The 25,215-nt window shown below is 54.6% G+C and overlaps 7 protein-coding genes across 7 annotated transcripts; all 7 read left to right on the top strand.

Moving 5' to 3' along the window:
* The first annotated feature begins 9 nt into the window (after nucleotides 1–9).
* BU25DRAFT_397438 (uncharacterized protein) lies at nucleotides 10–897 on the top strand. The gene is made up of 3 exons (XM_033704876.1): nucleotides 10–265; nucleotides 354–413; nucleotides 463–897. Exons 1-3 carry the CDS (start codon nucleotides 58–60, stop codon nucleotides 612–614), a joined length of 420 nt encoding a protein of 139 aa, XP_033559589.1. The 5' UTR covers nucleotides 10–57; the 3' UTR covers nucleotides 615–897.
* Nucleotides 898–2,133: 1,236 nt separating this feature from the next.
* BU25DRAFT_372530 (uncharacterized protein) lies at nucleotides 2,134–4,897 on the top strand (the record flags this gene model as incomplete). The annotated part of the gene is made up of 7 exons (XM_033704012.1): nucleotides 2,134–2,213; nucleotides 2,410–2,507; nucleotides 2,556–3,109; nucleotides 3,170–3,181; nucleotides 3,236–3,363; nucleotides 3,415–3,756; nucleotides 3,809–4,897. The coding sequence occupies 7 exons, from the start codon at nucleotides 2,134–2,136 to the stop codon at nucleotides 4,758–4,760; spliced, it is 2,166 nt and encodes a 721-aa protein (XP_033559588.1). The 3' UTR covers nucleotides 4,761–4,897.
* A 470-nt stretch (nucleotides 4,898–5,367) lies between these two features.
* BU25DRAFT_346075 (uncharacterized protein) lies at nucleotides 5,368–8,939 on the top strand (the record flags this gene model as incomplete). Its single annotated transcript, XM_033703072.1, has 7 exons — nucleotides 5,368–5,433; nucleotides 5,502–5,531; nucleotides 5,587–5,659; nucleotides 5,714–5,785; nucleotides 5,833–7,574; nucleotides 7,624–8,067; nucleotides 8,148–8,939. The coding sequence occupies 7 exons, from the start codon at nucleotides 5,368–5,370 to the stop codon at nucleotides 8,937–8,939; spliced, it is 3,219 nt and encodes a 1,072-aa protein (XP_033559587.1).
* Nucleotides 8,940–10,734: 1,795 nt separating this feature from the next.
* On the top strand, nucleotides 10,735–11,164 carry BU25DRAFT_412831 (uncharacterized protein). The gene has a single exon (XM_033706886.1). The coding sequence runs from the start codon at nucleotides 10,769–10,771 to the stop codon at nucleotides 11,027–11,029; it is 261 nt and encodes an 86-aa protein (XP_033559586.1). The 5' UTR covers nucleotides 10,735–10,768; the 3' UTR covers nucleotides 11,030–11,164.
* Nucleotides 11,165–14,542: 3,378 nt separating this feature from the next.
* On the top strand, nucleotides 14,543–16,879 carry BU25DRAFT_120818 (ABC1-domain-containing protein). Its single transcript, XM_033700431.1, has 3 exons — nucleotides 14,543–15,154; nucleotides 15,221–16,404; nucleotides 16,480–16,879. Exons 1-3 carry the CDS (start codon nucleotides 14,838–14,840, stop codon nucleotides 16,755–16,757), a joined length of 1,779 nt encoding a protein of 592 aa, XP_033559585.1. The 5' UTR covers nucleotides 14,543–14,837; the 3' UTR covers nucleotides 16,758–16,879.
* Nucleotides 16,880–18,724: 1,845 nt separating this feature from the next.
* On the top strand, nucleotides 18,725–21,599 carry BU25DRAFT_121081 (HECT-domain-containing protein). Its single transcript, XM_033700432.1, has 2 exons — nucleotides 18,725–20,858; nucleotides 20,907–21,599. Exons 1-2 carry the CDS (start codon nucleotides 19,180–19,182, stop codon nucleotides 21,463–21,465), a joined length of 2,238 nt encoding a protein of 745 aa, XP_033559584.1. The 5' UTR covers nucleotides 18,725–19,179; the 3' UTR covers nucleotides 21,466–21,599.
* Nucleotides 21,600–22,183: 584 nt separating this feature from the next.
* Nucleotides 22,184–23,315, top strand: BU25DRAFT_120786 (uncharacterized protein). The gene is made up of 2 exons (XM_033700430.1): nucleotides 22,184–22,710; nucleotides 22,833–23,315. Exons 1-2 carry the CDS (start codon nucleotides 22,442–22,444, stop codon nucleotides 23,059–23,061), a joined length of 498 nt encoding a protein of 165 aa, XP_033559583.1. The 5' UTR covers nucleotides 22,184–22,441; the 3' UTR covers nucleotides 23,062–23,315.
* The last annotated feature ends 1,900 nt before the right edge of the window (nucleotides 23,316–25,215 follow it).

The following is a 25,215-nucleotide window of genomic DNA, read 5'->3' as shown; positions in this document are numbered from 1 at the left end:
TCACGACGGCAGCATATCAACTGAAAGTACACAAAACCGGATATTGACCAATTCAATATGTCGAACTTCTCTCGTCCTATGCCGTCGCACCTGCGCGGCCAGTCGATGGGCGCGTCGCAGCAGTCAACTTTCTTGCAGCAGAAAATCGCCGACAAGAAGACCGAGCTTGCAAACCTCAAGGACTTGCAGGCGCTGAGTGGTGGTCTGGCAGACCAGATGCAAATGCTGGCTGATAAGCTGCAAACACTCTCGGATGGTACAGAAGGTAAGTAAGATCAATCAAGGTCTACGACGGTGTGGGATTCACAAACACCGAAGCAAGCCGTGCATACATACTGACATCTCATTTCCAGCTGTTGCAGCAGTACTCTCGAACTGGCACAATGTGCTTCGTGCTATCAACATGGCATGTAGTATGTCGCTCTTCTGTGGACTGGGAGCACAATCATCTGACTAGAGTAGCTATCATGCCTAAACCCAAGAACGAGGATGAGGCCGAGACGAAGCAAGAGACGGAACCACCTCTGCCACAAACCCTTGTGCGCATCCCAACTCAGCATGCGCCTGCGGTGATAGAGCAAGCCAACGCTGGAGCAGCAGCCGCAGCAGAGTGAACCTTGGAAGTGGCCATGAATACAGTATTGAAGTCAAGGAAGATCACCAGCTGAGCTCGCTACGAAGGCGAACACCGTCTTGCTGAAGACGAAGTACCGCGTCTCGATTCGCGGAGAATTACGGCACAAGCAGAAGATCGCAACTCGTAGCGCGACATGCTTATCAGGAAGAAACATCGATATCTTAGAGTCAGTGCCATACTGCACCAGAGAGGAATTCGGTAGCTAAATGGGGCGGTATCAGAAACCAAGGAGTATCGGTGAGCGTACATTGGATAGCAAGATAGATGATATCGTCGTAAACATCAACTCCCTGTGTGACCTCGACGCTCGAGTCCTGAGTGATGAGTGATGACCCTTAGAGTCTAGCGCGCCAAGCCTCTCGCGAAAATCCTCAAAACTTCGAATCTGACGCGTGCTTCCTTTCCTCACATATTGTCAACGGTCTCCTATAACCCTAAGGTTATTCCCAATTACATGGAAAATGCCTTAATTCCAGGAGAACCCAGAGGAATTGCACAGCCGTTCTAATCCTGAAGTTCGCTCGCGTCGACTTTCGAGTCGATATTGGAGCTCCGGGTTCGCTTTAGGCCAACATACTCTTTCGCCAAGTTCAACTTCATTGTGATCTCTGCCTATGATACCTGCGCATCTGTTTACAGCCCAATACATGAGCATCACAGACAGGTCTGTCTTGTTTGGAAAAGGCGTTGACTCCGGAAGAACTGGCGTTGCACCCTCAGCTCAGGAACGTTTGGGAGTGCCCTCAGTCTGCCTTAGGTATGCTGTCTCTGCTGAAGCATCCGTTAACGGACACACGGCAGGAGAAGTGTAGTGCAAATCCCGGTGGCTGGACGCAAATGCTTCACAGAGTTGACAGGCCCGGGAGGTTTTGAGCACGGTCGAATGATCCCCGCACTTCCGCACCTGTGTGAGATCCCGGAAGAAGCAGGACACGACATCGTGGCAGCGCAAGCTGCACAATGAGCGGCTGATGAGCGGCGGCCCCCAACTCAACATGATTGTCGTGCTGCGATTCGCTGGTTCTGAACGCCTCCGTCGACCGATTCGCCAACCAATCCATCAACTGCGGCCTTGCAGGTTCTTTCCTGGCTCACGAGTGAGGTTCAAGCCATCGTCACTAGGTGGAGCGATCTCGTATCCCCTATGCCATGATGCACCAAGGCCCAAGAAAGGAACTTTCCGAGCTCGTATCCCTTTTGGTACGGCACTATTGGTGCAGATGTCTCACAACCAGCAGCGTGGCTAAAGTGGAGTTTATCCAGCGGCCACCAGGCTCGTCGCGCAACGGTCAGCAATCGATATGATCGCCCCGAAAGCGCTACGAATGGCAGAAGAGCATTGCGTCGGCCGCTAAAGCATCCTTCAGCCCTGCACGGCTGGCTTCGACACTTGCAGATTAACCTCCCAACCGAGGAGCTTCTCCTTTTCGTTACTCTCGACTCTCCACACCGTGCACCGCATGCCTACACATCCCAAAGCGTCATGAATGCGTATCATGGCACGTCTTCGACGATGCCTGTTTGTAGCATTTAATCTCATTGTGTTATCTTATCAGAAAGACCCCATCGTTGACTTGTAGGTAGCCGTTGTCCAATGTTACTTGGTGGGACCGATCAGGCACTGCACCAGCATCCCGAAACCCCCAAGTTACAGTATCCTCGGTGCGCGCAGGATGAACACGGCTGTCTTATTTAGAAGTGCCGAAAACCACCCATGCGACTGTCGTCACGTCTCATTGCGCCTCATGAGCATGCTGCTGACATGAAAATAGCTGCCGACGATGGGGTCACCAAACGGCACAGGTCAACGGGAGGTTGTACATTGATGGCGGTATGGTAGATTGGAGCCCGGGGGACGCGAACTACACAAGTGAGGCACCGTTTGTTTACAGTCATTCATATGCTAACGTTGGTTCAGATACAGCATTAGTGTTCAGCGATCTCAATTCTTCGACTCCAGGACTCGGCCAACCGTACCAATACGCAAACCTCTCCAAGCCTGCTGAGATACCGAGTGTCTCTGGCGGCATCCTTTGGCCCGACGAAGTCAACAAGTGTTTCTACCAATTTGGCGGAGCATTCACAAACGGGACGCCCAGCGAAGATCGCATGTGGACCTACGACGTACTCCTCGACCAGTGGAACCAGACCAACCCCAAGAATACTGGTGTCTCCCCCACACAGCGAGTAGCTTATGGCGCAGGCACACATATCGAGAGTCTGGGCTTAGGATTCTACTTCGGGGGCTGGAAGAGCAATCAGACTGACGCGGACTGGACTGGCAGTGCAATCGCAACGGCCGACCTTGTTCGCTTCGAGTACAACACCGGGTTTTTGTCCAACAATAGTGGGCCTGACGACAATGTGGGAAGAGCGGAGGGCCAGATGGTCTACTTGCCAGTATCAGACAGTGGTCTGCTCGTATACTTTGGTGGCATTGAAGATCAACATCAGAATGGCACTGCCTCACCAGTGAGTTCCACCACACTGAAACGTTAGACGGTTGAAGATTTACTGACGCGATTACTCCAGGCAAACATGAGTGTATGTTTACGGGCTCATGTCGAATTTGTGTTGCTCGTTGCTGATTTTTAACAGAACATCCATATGTATGACATCCAATCGTCAAAATGGTACCGTCAAACTGCCACCGGCAACGTTCCAAACGCGCGCCGGCAGTTCTGCGCAGGCGTCACTTGGGCTGATGACCAGTCTTCATACAACATGTGAGTGTGTAGATACCGGTGCAAACTCATGCAAAGCTGATTGCAACATAGTTACCTGTATGGTGGTTACGGTTTTGGAGGCACGCTTGGCTATGATGATGCCTATATCCTTTCGCTTCCGTCGTTCACGTGGATCAAGGCGTTTCCTACCGACAACAGTACCGGAGCGTACCCTCACGGGGGCTGCAGTGCGAACGTAGTCACCAGAGATCAGATGATTATCATTGGGGGATGGTTTCCAGAATCTGACCAGTGCGACTCACCCCAGGTACAAGGGCAACACGGCATGAATCTTGGCTATAACGGCGAAAAGAAAGCCTTGTGGGACAAGTATGATCCGAAGCTCTCCACTTACTTTGTGCCGACACCTGTCATATCTGCTATTGGAGGAGGGTACGTTCTGCAGCTCTTTCATTCTGAGGTCACGTTACTGATCACATTGCAGGCCTACTGGCGGAGCCACTGTAACGGCCCCGTCCTCCTGGGACAATCCTGATCTAGCCGTGTACTACACCCTCAAGGCTCCATCTGTCTCACGGACAGCGACGCGCGCCCTGCCTTCGAGCACTGGTACTTCTTCTGGAGGTTCGAACAAGAGCAAGGTGGGCGCAATTGCCGGTGGTGTCGTCGGAGGTCTTGCTGCGCTCATCGCTATATTATGTCTCATACTGTTCTGCCTACATCGCAAAAAGAAGTCAAAGAAAGAGAGGGGAGAACAGCCGGCTGAACTACCACCTCCAGTCGAACTCGGTGTCACTACTCCACCACAAGAGATGCCAACGCCTGGAATGGGCAAGTACATGTCTTTGCACCAGCATCAAGAGCAGTACTCCCCTTACTCCGGTGTGACGTCTTTGCACTCTCCGCACTCCGTGCATGCCCAGCAGTCATCGGTATCTGCATCGCCGCCGCATGCAACTCCCTATGGCTCTCCGCACGATGCCACCTACGCACAGCCAGCATATCCGCAGACAACACATGCTCGATCTCCGTCTTGGGAGCACGCCCAGATTTCGACTATGGACACACGGTATTCACAACAGAGCCACCCTTCGCCAACGTCACCCTCTCATCCTTCATATGCTCCACCACAGGAGGCACAGCTCTACTACCCGCCACCTCGAGAGCCGACGTACCAAAAACCTGTGGTCTCTCCAGGGACTAATGCTGGCTACGAACCTGTGCAGTATCAGGACAATGTGTCTTCATCACTATCACCACCACCGGTCAGCACGATGCCAACGCCTACACAGTTCTACGCACGACCAGCTCCGGTTCCTGGTGATGCGGAGTCAGGGTATACACAGCTGCCGACCGAGGAAGGGAGGTATGGTGACAGCTTGGAGCCACAGAGGCGGCCGAAGTACGGGCGATTTGTCGAAGTCAATCATACATAGAATCATGGGGTACATAGAGGCGTTTTGGTGTTTGCGGCACCCATATGGGGGTTCTTTTTGCGCGATGTCGACTGATACCTAGCGCTCTATCATGAATGTAGATACAAACTGGAGTGAAAAGCATTAGTAATACTGTGGGACTCTGTGAAATCTCGAGGAGGTGCGGTGAGTTTATGCCTCTGGCGTGGGTCCTTCTGATTGGCACTAGCACTCTCGGCAACAGCGCAGCGCGTCTGTCTCCTCATCGCGCCGTGCTTTCGTACTTTGCCAACCAACGCCCACTCAACGCAAAGCTTTGAGACGACAAGCAGCCGGCTGTACAGCCTCGCATTGGATTCACCACACGCTAGCCTCTCCTCGCCGATCACCCTCCTCCATCCCAGGTGCCTGCCCGCATCCTCGCTCCTCCGCCGCCGACGTGCCCCACTATACCGTCTTCTTGCACCTCTCTGCAGGCACCCAACCCACGCGCCCCAGCTTCCAACACCTCCCCTCCGCCTCCCACAACACCCACAGCCACAGCCTTCGGCTGCTGCAGAGCTCCTTGGGGCCACTTCAACACCAGCTAGTCGAATAGGGAGCTGTCCCCGCAGCGAAGCCGCCCGCCATGTCTATGTCCATTGAGGAGCTCGACGCCACAGTGCGCGCCTTCTACGAGGGCCGCGGCGACACAGTACGTTCTCTATGCAGCTTTGTTTGGCATGTTGGGTAGTAACGAAGCTAACAACTCTCTCTTCGCAGCAAAAACAAGCTCAGGCGACGCTGAACCAGGTAGGCTGAAGCATTCCAGCCGCGCTCGCAGCTTGATCCGCTAACAGTGCAACAGTTCAAAGAGAACCCAGATGCTTGGCTCCTGGTCGATAAGATCCTCTCGGATGCGCAGTATCCACAGACCAAGTGTACGTATCTGTCGTCTGGAAAGAGGCGGTTGGGCTGTCACTAACAACCACCAGACCTCGGCCTGCAGGTGCTCGACAATGTGATTATGACAAGATGGAAGGTTCTTCCTCGCGACCAGTGTCAAGGTACGTCTTACGTCCATGGTAAGCCTGAGCTCCGCTAACGCCGACAGGTATCCGTAACTTCATTGTCAACTTCATCATCCAGCTGTCAAACGATGACGATCGCCGCCGCTCCGAACGCACCCTGCTCAACAAGCTGAACCTCGTCCTCGTCTCCGTTCTGAAGCAAGAGTGGCCCCACAACTGGCCGACGTTCATAAACGAGATCATCTCATCATGTCACAGCGGGTTGGGAATTTGCGAGAACAACATGGTTATTCTGCGACTGCTTTCAGAAGAGGTCTTCGACTACTCGGAGGAGCAGATGACATCGACAAAGCGCAGGGAGCTCAAGCAGAGCATGTGCGACGAGTTCACCTCCATCTACCAGCTTTGTTCTGAAGTTCTGCGCACAGCAACCGAGGCTTCCCTTATCAAGGCGACTCTTGAGACATTGCTGCGCTTCCTCAACTGGATTCCTCTGGGCTACATCTTCGAGACACCGCCCAGCGGTCAGAGCCTTATCGAGACTCTGCGCAGCCGATTCCTCGAAGTCCCTGAGTTCCGTAACATCACATTGAAGTGCTTGACTGAGATCGCAGGTCTCCACACCGAACCCGCTTACGATGACAAGCTCGTCCAGATGTTCACGGAAACATTGACCGCGATCTCAAAGATCATCCCTCTGTCTCTGGACCTCAAGCAGACCTACGCATCGAGCAACAGCAGGGACCAGGAGTTCGTACTGAACCTTGCGCTGTTCCTGACTAACTTCTTCACATCGCATTTGGCCGTGATCGAGAATCTCATGAACAAGGATTTCCTCACACACGGCCACTTCTATCTCATCCGCATCAGCCAGATCGACGACCGTGAAATCTTCAAGATCTGTCTGGAGTACTGGACGAAACTTGTTTCTGAGCTCTATGACGAGATGCAGGCGCTCCCGATCACCGACATGAACCCTCTCCTGAACATGGGTATCACCACCAGCGGCAACCGCGACCCTTCGATGATGGCGAACTATCCTCTGCGTAAGAACAAGTACACCGAGATTTTGTCGAACCTGCGAACTGTCATGATCGAGAAGATGGTCAGGCCAGAAGAAGTGCTCATTGTTGAGAACGACGAGGGTGAAATTGTCCGCGAGTTCGTCAAGGAAAGCGACACCATCCAGCTCTACAAGTCGACTCGCGAGTGCTTGGTCTTCTTGACACATTTGGATGTTAACGACACCGAACAAATCATGTCCGAGAAGCTGGCACGCCAGGTCGATGGCTCAGAGTGGTCATGGGCAAACTGCAACACCCTCTGCTGGGCTATTGGTTCCATTTCTGGCGCCATGAACGAGGAGACTGAGAAGCGGTTCTTGGTCACGGTCATTAAGGATCTCCTTGGCCTCACGGAGATGAAGCGAGGCAAGGACAACAAGGCCGTCGTCGCGAGTAACATCATGTACATTGTTGGCCAGTACCCGCGATTCCTCAAGGCTCACTGGAAGTTCTTGAAGACCGTCGTCAACAAGCTTTTCGAGTTCATGCACGAGACACACGAAGGTGTTCAGGACATGGCTTGCGACACATTTATCAAGATCGCCAACAAGTGCCGGCGACACTTCGTCGCGCTGCAGCCTGGCGAAAACGAGCCGTTCATCGACGAAATTGTGCGGAACTTACGAAAGATTACCGCAGACCTCTCACCCCAGCAAGTGCACACCTTCTACGAGGCTTGCGGTTACATGATCAGCGCACAAGGGCAGAAGGGCATGCAGGAGCGCCTGATCCACGACCTGATGGCTCTCCCCAACTCAGCCGTAAGTACTGTGGCCATGAACGATTGTACAAAACTAATCATGTCGACAGTGGGACAACATCATTGCTCAAGCCAACCAAAACCCCGCCTGCTTACAAGACTCAGAAGTCATCAAGATCGTCGGCAACATTATGAAGACCAACGTCGCAGCCTGCGGCTCAATCGGATCCTACTTCTACCCTCAGATCGGGCGGATATACTTCGACATGCTGACAATGTACCGCGCCAGCTCTCAGCTCATCGACGAGGCTGTGCAACGCGAAGGCAACATCGCGACTAAGATGCCCAAGGTTCGCGGTCTGCGTACGATCAAGAAGGAGATCCTCAAGCTCATCAACACCTACGTTGAGAAGGCTGACGACCTTGAGATGATCCACAACAACATCGTGCCCAAGCTGCTTGAGGCCGTCCTGATCGACTACAAGAACAACGTACCTGACGCTCGTGAAGCCGAGGTACTGAACGTTATGACTACGATCATCAACAAGCTACATGTACGTTGGACACCCAAAACGAGCAAACACTTTGTTGGTCTCGCTCAGCCACAATTGAGTCATGTGCTAACTTTGAACAGAGCATGATGGAGGATCAGATCATCAACATAATGGACAGCGTCTTCGAATGCACGCTGGACATGATCAACAAGGACTTCTCCGAGTACCCAGAACACCGCGTCGAGTTCTTCAAGCTTCTCCGGACCATCAACCTGCGTTGCTTCCCTGCTCTTCTCCGACTGGATGCTCGCTCGTTCAAGTTCGTCATCGACTCTTGCATGTGGGCTAGTAAGCACGACAACCGCGAAGTCGAGAGCGCCGGTCTTTCCATGTGCTTCGAGCTGGTTTCCAACATGTCTGAGACCGACGAGCAGACCTGCAACGCGTTCTTCCAGACATTCTTTACCACCATCCTGCAGGATGTGTTCTTCGTTGTCACCGACAGCGACCACAAGGCCGGCTTCAAGTCGCAAGCTATGCTGTTGGCCAAGATGTTCTGGCTCGTCGACTCGGACAAGCTGCGAGGTCCCATTTACACTTCGCCAGACATGGCTCCGGCCGGTACACCAAACCGCGAATTTCTGCGAAACTTCGTTGGCAATTTGTTGGCGACCGCATTCCCCAACCTTCAGACCGCCCAGATCGCATCATTCATCGACGGACTATTCGCCACTAACTCCGACCTCAACCGCTTCAAGGTCATTCTCCGTGACTTCCTCATCTCTCTGAAGGAGTTCTCTGGCGACAATGCTGAGCTCTTTGCCGAAGAGCGCGAGCAAGCAGCTAAGCAGGCGAAGGATGAGGAGCGCGAGCGCGCCATGAAGGTTGGTGGTCTGCTCAAGCCCTCTGAGATGGATGACGACGAGTTGTGACTTAACGTTGAGCTGGACGCAAATGTAGCAACGCGCACGCCTTTCGATCGCACCTCCGCTTCGATTCAAATCACGGACACGAATAACGCCGATGACTGGTGGGCTGATTCGTTTTGAACGTCGAGCACAAGAGTAGAGACGTGCCTGTATGGGCGATGCATCGCGTAGCGTTATTGATTTCCCACCAAAGATCTTGATTGATCTAGCGGTCTAATACCCAATAGACCATTCTGTTTCTCGTTTGGCATGCAGCGGGTAGCGGGGTTGGAGGACAGTACTTGGTTTGCACAGATGATAAAAGCACAGGAAAGGAGGGGGCGTGCAGAGCCTTCTAGACATTCTGCATTGACGGCCATAAGAATAAAGTAAATGAACGCATTTCAGGAATTACAAATTTGTTCAGCATGGCTTGTGTCGATGTCAAGCTTGGAGGTAGCCTTCGACGCAATGTCACTCCACGGAAACATTTAGCGTGATCTCACCAAGTGCCGACATGGCGGCTGAGAGCGTCTATACATACACGACGTGAGCAGTAGTGGAACGGCCCGCTACCTGATGTCGTGATGGGCATGCAGGGTAGCAGCACGCAGTATGACGGCAACAAGTGCCGACAGACGTACAGATGTACGTCCGACGATAAATGTTCTCCCGAGAAGTTCCTTCCTAAACATGCTCTAGCCAATGATGCACGGGTAATGACTTACCAACTTGTACCAAGCATCCGTATGCGAGGCCACCTCGACACTGCTCATCGTGGATCTCCCTGGTGTATACACCGACATCATACATGGCATGGGGGCCCAGATCGGGGCCTTGCCGACGGCAGATTCCTGGACGGACGGCACAGCAAGCAGAGTCCTGTGCTTTCCGTCGACCTGTCCCCGACAAGGACCCATCAGACTGGAGCAAGGTTACAGTCGTGGTGGGCCGGGCTGCCTCGCGCGGCTACTTGCCATCATGTGATGTCGTGCGTTCAAAGGCTTCTTTTGACGGCGAGAGACGGCTAAGTTTCCCCATACGAGCTAGTCGCTGCCTCTTTGAGTTGTTCAGTCGAATTATGTCACCTGCCGCAGTGCAGCAAAGAGGGAAGGTGAAGAGACCCAAACCTCCATTTCTGCAATTGTCGACAGCATGCACTTCTACTCCCACTTCTAGCGCGCTACCTCGCTTCGAGCCAGCGGAACCTTCCACCCACAATCCATACCCCTGCGCGGTGGACTCTCTCAGCGCGCCCCTGTCAAACGATCTCTCTGCGCGTTCCTCTGCACGCACGGGGTCCCACGGCGCCCTCCCATTGGCCGTTTGCAGTGTGCTCTCCAACGACTGCGTGAACAACATCTCAGCGGCCAGCATGCACAACCTCGTGGCCCTCTTATAATGTACCGCCGGCACCACAGCGAAGCCTGGCCCCTCATTCGCCGTCTGCCAGAATCCAGCTAATCCAGGTGCTACCAGCACCACGCGAGCCTTTGCAGACTGCAGTGCTCTGTCCGACCTAAGGCGGCACCCTGCTGCAAGCTTGGGGTGACTTCACTTCTTGAAACTTCTACCAACAACGCACGTCCGCCGTCTAGAAGGCGCCCCAGGAGCCTCACCGTGCTCACCGCGAATTCTTTGCTTTTGTCCGTCCCCGCTGTCGCGTGGGCGTCTGCCGACACCCGTATCCTCACACGTTTGCTCATTACCCACCCTGTATGGGCAGATCTGCAGCCAGACCCATACCAGGATTTCCTCGCTTGTGCAGTACTCGCGCGTCGCCGTTGAGCCTTCGGAAACACCGCTGCTCAATTATCTCAGCCGATTACCACCATGTATGTCGTGCCCCTCGTATGGAGACCCTTCAACTCCGCCCCCGTGGTATCGTGAGGAAGACTGCATCGAGCACCAGCTTGGCTTCCAAAGATGAGACTACTGACTCAGCTCGCTTTTCTAGGAAGTTTGGCAAGCACATCCAGAAGCGGCAGCTGGAGATTCCAGAATATGCCGCTAGTTTCGTCGACTACAAGGCGCTCAAGAAGGTGAATTGGAGCCTGGTGGATTGGTTGTGTATGTGTGCTGATGCGTCTGTAGCTCATCAAGAAGCTCAGTAGTACGCCAGTGATTCCTGCACTGGGCGAGAGCAGCCATGGACACGAAGCACTAGATCCGCAAACGTCTCTGCAGGCGAACAAGGCCACATTCTTCTTCCGAGTGGTATGCATATGCTGTACCTTCTGACCAGAGGCCTTGCTTATAGTGCCAGGAACGAGAACTAGAGAAGGTCAACACATTCTACCTACAAAAGGAAGCGGAGCTCCGCCTGCGGCTAACAACGCTCCTGGACAAGAAGCGGGTCATGCAGCAGCATCCGCAGTCAGTCTCCAAGACGTCTTCGCGGTATATTGCGCTCGAAGAAGGCCTAAAGCAGTTTAGCACAGACCTTAACAAGCTCGAGGTGATTGGTCTCCGAGTCCTTGGGTTGTGGAGCTAACCAGGACTAGCAATTTGTGGAAGTGAACGAAACTGCGTTTTCAAAGATACTGAAGAAGGTTTGCACCCCTTTCCCACCACACGCCTGAACAACAGCTAACATTCACAGTGGGATAAAACGTCAAAGGTATGCTGTCGCGCCTTGTACACATTGATTCGCGTGACTGACTCTGTGATAGTCACGGGAAAAGCAGCTCTACTTGTCGAGAGCTGTCGAGGTGCAGCCATGTTTCAACCGCGAAGTCATCAGCACCCTATCCGATCAGGCGACACAAGCTATCCTCGACTTCTCTGGATGGGCAGAGGGTGAAGGAGTGCAAGCTCCACAGCCGACCGCGGAACCAAGAATATTCGAACCCCTGATCGAAGCGAACCTCGAGCTCGACAATCAATTCATCCAAGCCATCAACATCTCGAACACAGCAAAGATCCGAGAATGCCTTACACGGTTATCGAACCTACCTGACGCCAGAGAGCACATCTCGCGGGCCTTCCTGAGCACAGTCGCAGAAGCACCAGAAGAGGCCCTGAGAATTGTACTTGATTCCAACCAGGTCAACTTGGAGCAAGAGGATGAGATCAATGAGCGCAACTGCCTCCACAAGGCGGCCATCAGCGGACGACTTGAAATCCTTCAGCTTGGACTGTCGAGCAATGTCGATGTACATGCAACAGATGTGTACGGACGGATACCTCTTCACTACGCCTCCATGCACGGATACGTTGAGCTTGTCCAAGCTTTGATTGACGCCGCTCCCGACACCGTAAACTTCCGCGACCAGGACAGCTTCACACCCCTCATACATGCAATCGTGCGTTCGCAATTACCATGCGTGCAAATACTGCTGGTGAGAGGCGCCGATATGAGTCGCATCGGTCCAGGCGAGCACATTCCGCTAAATCTATGCTGCCAGTACGCCTCTTTGGAGATCATGGAGTTGCTCCTTCAAGGGTCAGCCGAGATGCTTCCAGATGCGGAGGGCTTGTACCCACAACACCTAGTAGCTCGATCTGGGAAGACGCCACGGATGCTGCTTCTACTACAGAAATATGGAGCCGATCTCAATCAGCCGGACAAACTTTACCAGTGGACTCCGTTGTTCCATGCAGCAAGCGAAGGACATGTGGAATGCCTCAAGACTCTTCTTGAATGTCGAGTTGACGTGGACATTGTTGATGAGAAGAGTCTATCTGCTATGTACTACGCTACATGGGAGGGGCACCTTGAGTGCATGACGCTCCTCGCTTCGGTGGGCCGTGGAGTGGGCTTGAAGACACAAAATCAAGTGTCGCCGCGCATAAAAACCTTGCAGCCGATGTCTAGCACAGCGCCTGGGCCGATGGACCTTGAGTTGGGCGATCCGGACGGTATTCCCGAGTTCATTCTTCCTCCACCGATCATACCCTTCCGCAGGTACGGTCACAACTTCCTAGACACGAAGACGTTCGTGGTCATCAGCTTTGAGAAGGTCGGGAAGGACGCGATACGATTCTACAACGACCAGAAGTACCCAGCGGCAAGACTTACAATATCTTCGAAAAGTTCGGATCTCATACCCAGGAACATACTCCTTCCTGTTCAGGACGAGTTCAAAGTCATTTCTTTCCAGATCGAGAATCTGGAAGCTTTTTCGATCGACTTTGATGTGTATCCAACCATCGGTTCGAAGGTAATTGCGCGCAGTGTGGCATCCCGAAAGGTGTTCACAGAACGGTCAAAAAGCACTGGGAGATGGCACTTGGAACTTTTCGATCCGCGGCTACGAGCTATCGGCCAGATTGCCTTTGACTTCCAGGTTGTGAAGCCTTTCCACGGCATCCCACTCGAGATTACACATTTCGCTACTTACTGGAAAGCCACAAGCCAGGACGACAACCAGCCCCATACATTAATCACCGGGTCAAGTCTATCCGGGGAGTATGTGCGCTTGTTCGTCCAGCTCACGGCTGATGGCATTCCGGTGCTGTATCCAAGATGGAAGATCAACCATGCAGGACTCGAGGTGCCGGTCAACATCCTCACATACTCGCAGCTCGCAGCTATCGGTGCGCAACAAAACGCAACGACCGCGACGCAGCTCTCGAGCCTGAAGAACGCGACCTCGAAAGATATCTCCTACATCTACCAAGCGCTGGCATCATCCTTCATCACGTTGAAGGAAGCATTGTCCTTGCTGCCGGCCCACATCCACGTGGAACTGCATGTTTTGTTCCCGTCAAGACTGGAAGAGGAGCGGCTCAAGCTCGGTCCTACACACGACATGAACGAGTTTGCGGATAAGATCCTGTCCATTGTGTTTGAGCATGCTCGAGCATTGCGGGAGCAGGGTGCTGGCGAGATCGACGGCACACTACGGAGTGTAGTATTCACTTCCTTCAACCAGGACATCTGCACCGTGATCAACTGGAAGCAACCCAACTGTAAGTTCACCTGACACTGAAGCTTGAAGCAACACACTAATGTATACAACCAGACCCCGTCTTCCTCTGCAACGAACTCGGCGCCGACTCCGCCCAATCCCCCTCCGGGCGAACCCACACAATCCAAAGCAGCGGCCGCACCACCATCTCCGTCAAAGAAGCCGTCCAAATCGCGCGCGACAACAACTTCATGGGCCTGATCTGCAGCTCGCGGCTGCTCGACCTCGCTCCAGCGCTCATCGAGAGTATCAAAACGGCCGGCCTCGTTCTTGTCAGCGATATCACGGATAGCGTGGCCGATAATGGCGTAGGAGGGCTGCAGGTTGCGCAGCCGAGGAGGCATACGACGCCGGATGGGGTGGATGGATTTCTGAGGGGGAATGGGGTGTTGTGCTTTAACGAGACGGTTGATATGTAGGGTTTGGAGGGCTGGAGGGAGGAGCTGCAGGCTATGGAGGAGTGATGGTTCTGGGTGAGAATGCTCTGGGTATGAGCGATACACGGCAAGCCAAAAGTTTGTTCGTCATTAGGAGCAAGAGCATGCTGTATCACGTTATCATGCGGAGCGAAAGCGGAACGAAGCGGAACGATATCTATAGAGACGGGTGGCAATTGTTTTTTGTCAAGGTTTTGTTGGTTGACACGGTAGACTATTACGCGCATCGCGATGAATAACCTGGACCATAACGTTCGGAGGAGGAACGTAGACATGAACTGAGACAGCGTTGTGACATAGGATTGTAGGAGCATAATAGCAAAGTCACTTGGTTGGCGAGTTGCACGGCCTTGGAAGGACGTCGTCGAATACGCCACACACGGTACGGAAGACTCGCCGCATGATGCAGGGGTCCCGATCTGCGATAGCGGCACTGCTTCGAGAAAATGTCGGATCGAACGACAACGACATCACCATCCCGCGCCTTCGTTTCTACCGCTCTTTTCCTTTCTGTCTTGCGTTTCAGCGACATAGACACCCTTTTCACGATACCATGAGCGCATAACCATATAATGTCTGCTTCCATCATCTCTCCCTTCCTTCGCCGCGGCGGAACGGTTACAGGGACAGCTCCGTGGACATGTCGCACATGTCTCCAGTCGCAGCGTCAGATTCTGCTGCGACAGCGGCGCACATTTGCGGGTAAAGCGGATGCGGTGACGCGACCGGTAGTTAAGAACAGCAAGAGAAGGCGAAGGTTGTTGGTCCTGGGTGGAGGAGTCGCTCTCGGTGCTGCGGTTGTCACAGTAAACGACGAGGCAAAGCACGCATGGTCAGCGGCGCAGAGGACATACCGAGTCGCGGCTACATTGGCATTGAACATCAAGGAGTAAGAAACACCACGGCGCACGTGCGATTGACTGTGACTGGGACTGGGACTGACCCGAGGGCACAGCTACCGCCACACCCTCAAGCGCGACTCCGACCCGGATTACCAAGACCAACTGAAAGCATGCCACCTGCGCTGCGCAAAGCGCACCCTCCGCACGCTCGAGAGCAACGGCTCCATCTTCATCAAGCTTGGCCAGCACCTCAGTTCGATGAACTACCTTCTCCCCAACGAGTGGTGCGACACCTTCATCCCGCTACAGGACAAGTGCCCCATCTCATCGTACGAATCGATCCAGGAAATGGTGCTCAAAGACACCGGCCGCCCGCTCTCAGACTTCTTCTCCGAGTTTGATGCGAGACCCATTGGCGCTGCGAGTCTGGCGCAAGTGCACCGCGCAACCATCCGCGAAACGGGTCAAAAAGTGGCCGTCAAAGTCCAACATCCCGCGCTCGACGAATGGGCAAAGCTGGACTTGGCCCTTACCAGCTTCACGTTCAGGACACTGAAGCGCTGGTTCCCCGAGTACGACCTGACCTGGCTGTCCGAAGAAATGGAAGCCTCGCTCCCCCAAGAACTCGACTTCGCGCTCGAAGGCCGCAACGCAACACGCGCACGCGCCTACTTCTCCCACGTCCCGTCCTCGCCCGTGATCATCCCGCAGGTCATGTGGGCAAAACGCCGGATTCTGGTCATGGACTTCATATCCGGTGCGCGGCCCGACGACCTCGCGTACCTCGACGCGCACAACATCGACCGCGACGAAGTCTCGGCAGCCCTCGCAAGAATTTTCAACGAGATGATCTTCGGCCGCGACGCGCCGCTGCACTGCGATCCGCACGGTGGGAACATCGCTATACGGCACAATCCGAGCCGTTGGGGCAAGGCGAATTTCGACGTCATACTGTATGATCATGGACTGTATCGCGATATCCCGATGACGCTGAGGAGGGCGTATGCGAAGCTTTGGCTTGCGGTGCTGGACGCTGATGAGGCTGGGATGCGGAAATACGCATACGAAACGGCGGGGATTCGGGACGAGCATTTTCCGCTTTTTGCGAGTGCGATTACGGGCCGCGATTATACGGTGTTGACGCAGAAGGACACCGGAGGCGTGGCTTCCTCGCGCACAAACGAGGAGAAGAAGGTCATTGGTGATGCGCTTGGTGAAGGGTTGTTGGAGAACTTGATTCAGCTCCTGGGTCAGGTTCCAAGGGTCATCCTCCTCATCCTGAAGACAAACGATCTGAGTAAGTGCCCTCCCGCTCTACTGCCGCAAGAGGCCGTCGGGGGAGCCTTCCTTTTTACTTGCTAACCTCTCCCAGCGCGCTCCCTAGACGAAGGCCTCCACACGCGCCAAGGCCCTCTACGAACATTCCTGATTCTCGCGCGCTACGCCTCGCGCACCGTGTACGAGGAGTCGCTCGAGCAGATCAGCGCGCACGGTAGCTTTTTGTGGCCGCGGAATCTCTTCGCCTGGCTCGCCGCTTGGAGCCGACACTTCCGCGTTGAGATGCAGCTGAGCAGCTATGAGACGTGGTTGAAGTTGAGGGCGCTGGCGGGGATGAAGCAGATTGGTGTTGCGAACAGCTTTAGGGAGTAGATGTCCTAGCACGTTGCGAGGAGAGGGAGACGTCCTTCAAGGTACGGCTCTACGTTGAGCACGTGTTCGAGTGGGTGTTACGATAGGAGTGGTGCTGTATACCCTGGTGTGTGGCGTTCTAGAGGTGCATATAGACTTCAATGGCGTCCATGCCTTTGGAACGAACGACTGTCAATTTGCGCGTCACTGGCAAGCATCTACTGACAATGAACGGTTCTGGAAGTCGTCGAGACCGTTGGATGCATGATTATGAACGACGCGTACGGTTTGTGCGGCTGTGTGGGTCGACTTTGTTCTGTATGTATATCATTTGTGGTTCAAATGTGGACTCGAGGGAGCAGTGTATGCAGATCTTGTGGATACTGGGAAGCTTGTGCTTGTTTACGAGGAGACGTGTTGATTGGCTATCAGAGAGAGTGATGTGCTGAAGAAACAGAGAGAGTGATGTGCTGAAGAAACGTGTTTCGGAGAAGATGCAATGAATTCAGGGCAAGAGCTGCGAGAGGTGTGTTGGTGGCAGTGGTTTCCGCGTCAGACCCATGCATGTTGGTGATCCAGGACGCTCTCGTCTGGAAGCCCTTGAGCTGGTAGTTCCATGGTGAGCCGAAGGGCCCTCGAAGGCAGCGCCAATGCAAGCAGTCGCGTAGTGTCTGACAGAAGACCCAATGCGACCCGGTGTCTGTGGCTTCTTCAAGAGACGAAGAGAAAATCATCACCACGGTGTTGGAGGCTCAAAGGGTTCTTGGGCAGGAAGTGCACACCCCTCCTCCAGGCCCGTTTGCTCGAGATGCAAGCGCTAAAATCAAGGCCAGATGGCGAATACCGAGCGCGGAGGCTCCAGATTGCTGGGCACTTCTTGGACGAGCCTCATCTATGGGTCGAGTGCTGTGTGTCGAAACAAGCAAGTGTTCTGGTGGCTGTACCGCGGATGTCAAGTTTTCTGCGTGTTTGACGCAGCGTTTACAAAGTGTTTGGAGGCTGCAGGGGCTGCAGGGGCTGCACGAGGACGCAAAGCAGTGCGTGAGAGCGAGACCGAAGAGCGTCGACCTGACAGCAAAACAGAAGACCGTTGAATATGTTTCAAGTAGGGGTCGGAAGAGGTCGAGGTACTGGGCCAGCACGTTCAGACTTGGATGCAGTGCATCTCATGCAAGACCCTGCCGGGATGCCGGGGAGAGAGCGGTTTGACATCATCGATGGTTCGCAGCCATGACAGACACGCGTGTGCGTGGCTGCGCCATGATAGCTGGGCCACGTTGAGACTGCTACTGCGAGACGCCCCCTTTCTATCGCAGGCCTCGTTTGTGAACGCTGCTCTCATATTCCGCACCAGCACAGCACTGCAGGCCAGAGTGTCGTCGACCGAGCTTGCATCGTTCTCGACATCCAGGCGGGGCACGCCAAGTCAGAGCCTCCAAGCGCAGCTTCCCAGTCAATCGCCGCCGTACCCGTCCTGCCGCGAGCGCACTCGAAGGGCCGCCCAGGACTCCTCAGCGATTGCACACGGTTGAATAAGCAGGCGGACTGCCGTTGGTCACCTCAGCACCCAGCATCCAGCATCCAGCATCCAGCATCCGGCATCCAGCACAGCGGTGGCGGCGCGCTTGTTAGTCCCGCATCGTAATCGCGCGCACCTGCTCAGCCACTCCCACTCTGAACCCTCTCGCCCCGTCGCCCCGTCGCCCGCAGTCTGTCCTAGCCAGGCTACGTGCTGCTACTACACCTGCGCTGATAGCAGACTCGCACACCGGCGAGCTCTGAGAGCTGTCCCCGTCGCCAGCCCTCAACCGTCGACGAGCAGCCGCCGTCTGCCTGCGCATCGTCATCCTCATCCTCATCATCATCATCATCATGGACGGAGCTGGCCAGCCCAACCTGCGCATCACCAGTGCGTACCCTGACCGCCCTCCGCACAGTCCTGTACAACGCGCACCGGCAGAACTAACAACTCTGCAGTCATTGCCGCCGATGGCCTCTACAAGCGCGATGTCTTCCGTACGTACCTGACCCCCTGCCACCCAGCGGATACAGCGCTCACACATGCGATGCAGGCTTCCCCGACCCCTTCGCCGTGGCCACAATCAACGGCGAGCAGACGCGCACCACGAGCGTCATCAAGAAGACGCTGAACCCCTACTGGAACGAGAGCTTCGACATGTACGTCGCGCCACGCCCGCACATGCACATGCACATGCACATGCACATGCACATACACTGCTGATACACATCTCAGGCGGGTTAACGAGGAGAGCGTGCTCGCGGTGCAGATCTTTGACCAGAAGAAGTTCAAGAAGAAGGACCAGGGCTTCCTCGGCGTCATCAACGTGCGCATAGGGTCCGTTATCGACCTCGATGCCGGAGGCGACGGTACCCTTCTCCAGTGTCCCTGCCGTGCATCCATGGTACTAACACATTGGCAGAAATGCTCACCCGCGATCTCAAGAAGTCGAACGACAACATGGTCGTGCATGGCAAACTCATCCTGAACCTGTCTACGAACTTGCAGGCACCCATCAGCAACCAGGCCGGAGCCGCTGCACCCCGTCCCACGCCCTCCTCCCACCCTTCTGTGAACGGCGCCACCGCAGCAGGGGCCTCCACCCCGCACCAGTCGACACAGAACCTCAACCCCAACACGTACCCCGGCCAGCGGCCAAGTTCGACCGCCCAGCCTTCAGCTCAGAGACTCAGCCAAGCGGGACCTACAGGCCCGCCCAGCGCGGCGCCACCGCCATCAGCCAACGGAGCGCCGGCAGCAGGACAGAGCCAGAACCCAGGATACAGTGCGTTCGAGGATTCGCAAGGAAGGCTTCCCAACGGGTGGGAGCGTCGTGAGGATCATTTGGGCCGCACGTACTACGTCGATCACAACACGAGACAGACGACCTGGATAAGGCCTGGCGCAGGCTTCAACGAGACCGACAACCGCAACGCTGTTGCGGCTTCGACCCAGCAGGAGCGCGTTCGACACCAGAATCGCATGTTGCCCGAGGACCGAACTGGAGCCAACTCTCCTACCCTTGCCGAACGACAGCCTTCGCCACCCAATGCAGGTGCAGGCGCAGGCGCAGGCGCAGGTGCAGGTGCAGGTGCAGGTGCCGCGAACGCTGCGAGCATGATGGCGACCGGTGCTACTACCGCCGGAACAGGAGAGCTGCCTTCAGGCTGGGAGCAGCGACATACGCCCGAGGGACGGCCGTACTTCGTCGACCACAACACGCGGACAACCACCTGGGTGGATCCCCGCCGACAGCAGTACATCCGGATGTACGGCGGGCAGGCGGCGAACGGAAGCACCATCCAGCAACAGCCCGTGTCTCAGCTCGGACCTCTGCCCTCTGGATGGGAAATGCGACTTACAAACACCGCAAGAGTGTACTTTGTGGACCACAACACCAAGACCACAACCTGGGACGATCCGCGATTGCCATCTTCGCTGGACCAGAATGTGCCGCAGTACAAGCGTGACTTCCGTCGCAAGCTGATCTACTTCCGCTCACAACCCGCCCTCCGCATAGTAAGCGGACAGTGCCACATCAAGGTCAGGCGAACGCATATCTTCGAGGATTCGTACCATGAGATTATGCGTCAATCGGCTGCGGATTTGAAGAAGCGGTTGATGATCAAGTTCGATGGAGAGGACGGCCTGGATTACGGAGGCCTGTCCCGTGAATTCTTCTTCCTGCTCTCCCACGAGATGTTCAACCCCTTCTACTGTCTTTTCGAATACTCGGCACACGACAACTACACTCTCCAGATCAATCCCCACTCTGGCATCAACCCTGAGCACTTGAACTACTTCAAGTTCATCGGACGTGTAGTCGGTCTGGCCATTTTCCACCGTCGTTTCCTGGACGCCTTCTTCATTGGAGCTTTCTACAAGATGATCCTCCGGAAGAAGGTCGCGCTGCAGGATATGGAGGGTGTTGACGCTGACTTCCATCGCAACTTGGAATGGATGTTGAACAACGACATCACCGATGCGCTCGAACTCACCTTCGCTACCGATGATGAGAGATTTGGCGAGACTGTCAGCATTGAGCTGAAGCCGGGTGGTGACAACATCGAGGTCACAAACGAGAACAAGCATGAATATGTCGAGTAAGTATCCTGCTCGCAGAGGGCGGCCATAAACGCTAACACGAACAGATTGATCACAGAATGGCGCATCCAGAAACGAGTTGAAGAGCAATTCAACGCCTTCCTCAGCGGTTTTAACGAACTCATTCCTCCGGATCTGGTCAACGTTTTCGACGAGCGCGAGCTCGAACTGCTGATCGGTGGTATCGCTGACATTGACGTCGAAGACTGGAAGAAGCACACTGACTACCGCGGGTACACCGAGAACGATGAGGTCATTCAGAACTTCTGGAAGTGCATTCGCAGCTGGGACGCCGAGCAGAAGTCGCGTCTGCTACAGTTCGCTACAGGTACCTCGCGTATCCCAGTCAACGGATTCAAGGACCTACAGGGTAGCGATGGGCCCAGGAGATTTACCATTGAAAAGGCTGGTGAGCCTAATCAGTTGCCCAAGTCACATACATGGTATGTTCAGTCGTCCCAGACTAATCTTGCACATGCTGACTCTTTTTTTTTTTTTTTCTCCAGTTTCAACCGTCTCGATCTGCCTGCGTACAAGACGTTCGAGGCACTCAATCAGAAGCTCACGATCGCTGTCGAGGAGACTGTTGGTTTCGGACAGGAGTAGACGGTGTTGAAGAAGGAATAGCGTCAGTGTATAAAATGAGGAGCGTGACAGAGAGCTCCTGCAGGCCATGCATATTCTTACATATTTGGCATGAGCATCTCGATGTTGTGGATGCGAGATCAGGTTTTTTGGCGTTGGGATGAAGTGTGATTAGGATAGCGCTTTTTATTAGAGCGCATAGCAATGTGAATGATTGAAAGACAATACACAGATCCGTGAGAATATCAGCACAAGCTGAACATTGTCCAAGTGTGCGGGAGTGTTGCGATGTGCATTTCCCGGGCATTAATATCTACTCAAACCTTCCCGTTCGCTCCTTGCGCACATCACCAGCATCCACCAATCAAGGCGTCTCAATACCCGAGTCGGAAACAAAACTTCATTAACCGCACCCTTCCATTTCACGACTCCCAGCCTGGGGACCAGCCTGGCGTCGTGCACTCGTCCACAAGTGCGTGACCCTTTCGTACACGGCAGCACGGCATCTGCACGCTGCGCAGCCACGCACCAGCTCTAATGCCAGCCCTCACCCCACCTCACCAGAGGCAAAGAACCCGCCTCGAGAGCAAACCGATGTTGAGTCCAATGCATCAACCGCCTAAATTTAGGGGGCGTCTCGGGTGTGCTAGCTGGAAGCAGGCGCCGGTACTACTGAGCTTTACCATGGGTAGGTAAGCGGGGGCTGGATCCGAGATGGTGCAGCAGCGCTAGGTCGCCGCGGAGGCGCGTGCTACGCTTTTAATGTTTACTCTGGTGCTGGCTGAGGGGCGAACCCTGGCAATGGCACCAGCACTGGGGAAGAAGGGATGGATATATGACTCTGGTAGACTCCCTTTTTGCATTCCGATCATTCGACTCCTCTTCGTCTCCACAACAGTCCGTATCTTTCTTTTGAACCGTACCCATCAATCGCTTTGGGTCTTCATAACTTCTTCATACATACTATATACGTCTTAATACACCTTCGGACCTCACAATGCATTTCACAACCCTCATCGCCGGTCTCTGCGCCCTCGCGTCCACCGCCTTCGCCGCCAGCGATGACTGCCAGGCCCAGAACATTGTCGACGCCTGTGTCGCCGGCTACCAGGAGCGCATCAAAGGATGCCAGAAGAACAGCAATGACTGGATCTGCCTGTGCGATGTGTACACCGACGTCCTGACGTGTTACAACAACTGCCCCGAAAGCAATGAGAAGCCCCCCGTGCAGAACCAGGTTACCCAGTATTGCACTGCTGCGGAGCCGTGAGTTTCCCCTCTCTCTCTCTTCTACTGCCAAGGACTTGTCTTCTGCTTTGCTTGCCTGCGAGCAGACGAGATCAGAGCCGTACGGTGGAAGTGTTGGTGCAAGTACTAACACACCCCAGCCTCCGCGCCGCAGCCTCCTCCTCGGCTGCCTCCGTCGCCAGCGTAGCAAAGACCGCCACCACCGCGTCTCCCACATCCGCCGCCGCCAGCGCAACCGCCTCCGGCTCAGCAACCGGCTCGGGCGCTGTTGCCTCCGCATCTGCCTTTGCTACCGGTGCTGCTTCTTCCCTCACAACACCAGCTGGTGCGGCTGTTGTTGCGCTCTTTGCTGCCGCTGGTCTGTTCTAGATGGGAAGGTGGTTAAGTGGGGGATAGGATGGGTCGGGTTGGATACGTAATACATAATAGGATTCATGGAGGAGACGAGGTTGTAGATAGGATGGGTGGAGTAGAGAAATCGAGGATGGTGTTGCAATGTCGTGTCGCTGTGCGAGTGAGGCGTCGAAGATGTGATTGTTCAGTGACGCCGGTGCAAGTGCAGAACTCCTTTCATCCTGTCCAGGATTGTTGGCTCAGCCTTGACGTGGTCCGGTTCTGTGCTTCGAAAGTCAAATTCGGCTGCTTCTGAGTTGGCACTGGCCAGTGGGTCCGAGTCTGGGTCTGGAGGGAATTGTGCGTAGTATCTCATCGGCGCCGTTCTGATAGCGGGGGATTCGAGTGGTGTCGTGCACTGAGAGTCTGATGCAAGAGCTGGGTGCTCTGTTGGAGACTCCAAGTCCTTCTCTGAGGCAAGGTTGCTAGTGATCATTTTCATCTCCTGAGCCTTGGGTGAAAGATGCGGTAGCAAAAGAGGTGATGAGTAATGGGATTATGTTGGAAGCACAAAGCGAAACAAGTCAAACCAGTAATTCTGAGAGCACGTTGGTATGTAGGGTAGATATCAATGTGTATATTTTGTGGGTCAGTACTGCTGAACTGCTGCGGACGCGTAACCTCAGTACGTCAGGCCTGAGGCTATACGCACTGCTACGCATGGGGGATAAACATTTGGACAGTCTCGTTCGATTTCGTGCGAAATTTGGCCGATGTACATGGTACAGTGGTGATCATCAGTGCGCAGCTTCGGGCAAATCAATGTTGACGTGGGTGCGACTGATGTGGTTGCTTGCGTCTTTAAGAAAGTCTTACACCGCCCAAAAGTGTTGATGAGAAGAATATTTAAAGCCGTGGGTCCACGCTGGGTGTTTGCAGACCGCTCTGCTTGCTTGTGTCCACGTTCACCGGCCTCTAAAGCGGTAGTTGCAGGCAAGTGTATAATGAGATATTTTTGACATGCCCAAGAGTTGAATAGGACAACCGATATGTGGCGCGAACAATTAGAAATTGGCGAAGCAGTGTTGGGTTGCTGGTTAGAGGTCTTGAGCACTTAGGAATCATGAAAGCAACCAAGTCGGTCGTTGACTTGAATCTGTGTCACAGAACTGCACCTTCTGTCACACAGGAGTGTCACACAGAATGAAATTTCTGAATGTCACTACCCATACGGTACGGTGCATTACATGCAGGGTGAACGAAGTCATGCATCTCACGCGAGCTGACGCTGGGACCCGAGCCGGATTTTGCTGTCGATTACCGCTCACAGACGCCGGCATCCCGGCTCGTTACGAGAAACGACAATTGACTCAATCTCGGCGGCATTCGAGTATGTTCTGCCTTTTCTGCCGCAAGCAGGTATGGCGAGAGTGGCGACAACATCGACCTGTTGCGCCGCGGACTCGGTGCAGACACCCGTTTCCTACGAACACCTGAGATGCGCTTCGAGTCAGCCTTGCCCTCGCACACGTGAGGCTCTGCCGTGAAACGACGCACATGACTGCTTGGTTTCCACCTTGTTGGTCACTGGCGTTCACCGGATCAGCACCGAGCGAGGTTCGTTCAGCGATGAGCCGCTATCGCTTACATTTTCCCCGCAACCTGGGGCCAGATTGTTGGACGCTGAGACGCGCGCTCGCGTTATCAAAACCAGCGCCTAGCCGCGTTCAGAGGCTCCAAGCGAGGGCAAGACAGCGGCAGGCCAGGGCGCAGCGCCGTCTGGGGAAGCTGGGGTCTGCGTGGCTTTTTGCTCGGGCTGAATTTGGTGTTGATCTGAGATGGGCATGATGATGTGGTGTGTGCTGAGTTCAACAGCCATCACGACTGCAACGAAGGGCATCTGCAACACCTCCCAGCCTCTCTTCCAAGGATACTACTCGAGTCTCGGAACAAGGCGAACTGACTCGGACACAGTCGCGGCCAAAGTCAGGCCGAGTTATTGACTGGAATTTCGCCTCCGTGACCGGCCGAGCCCTGGAGCGTGGCAGGACATCTGCCAATGCATGACGGAATGGCGTCCCACCTCCACATCGTTCACTGCCAATCCCTCTGCCAATGACTACACTTGGTTTGCACGCCGGTCCAAGACCAGCCCATATCGCTACCAACTGCTCCGCCGCAGCATGCACT

The sequence above is a fragment of the Macroventuria anomochaeta genome (assembly GCF_010093625.1).
Source record: "Macroventuria anomochaeta strain CBS 525.71 unplaced genomic scaffold BU25scaffold_26, whole genome shotgun sequence".
Classification (NCBI taxonomy): Eukaryota; Fungi; Ascomycota; class Dothideomycetes; order Pleosporales; family Didymellaceae; genus Macroventuria; species Macroventuria anomochaeta.
This window is presented reverse-complemented; position numbering and strand designations above follow the sequence as displayed.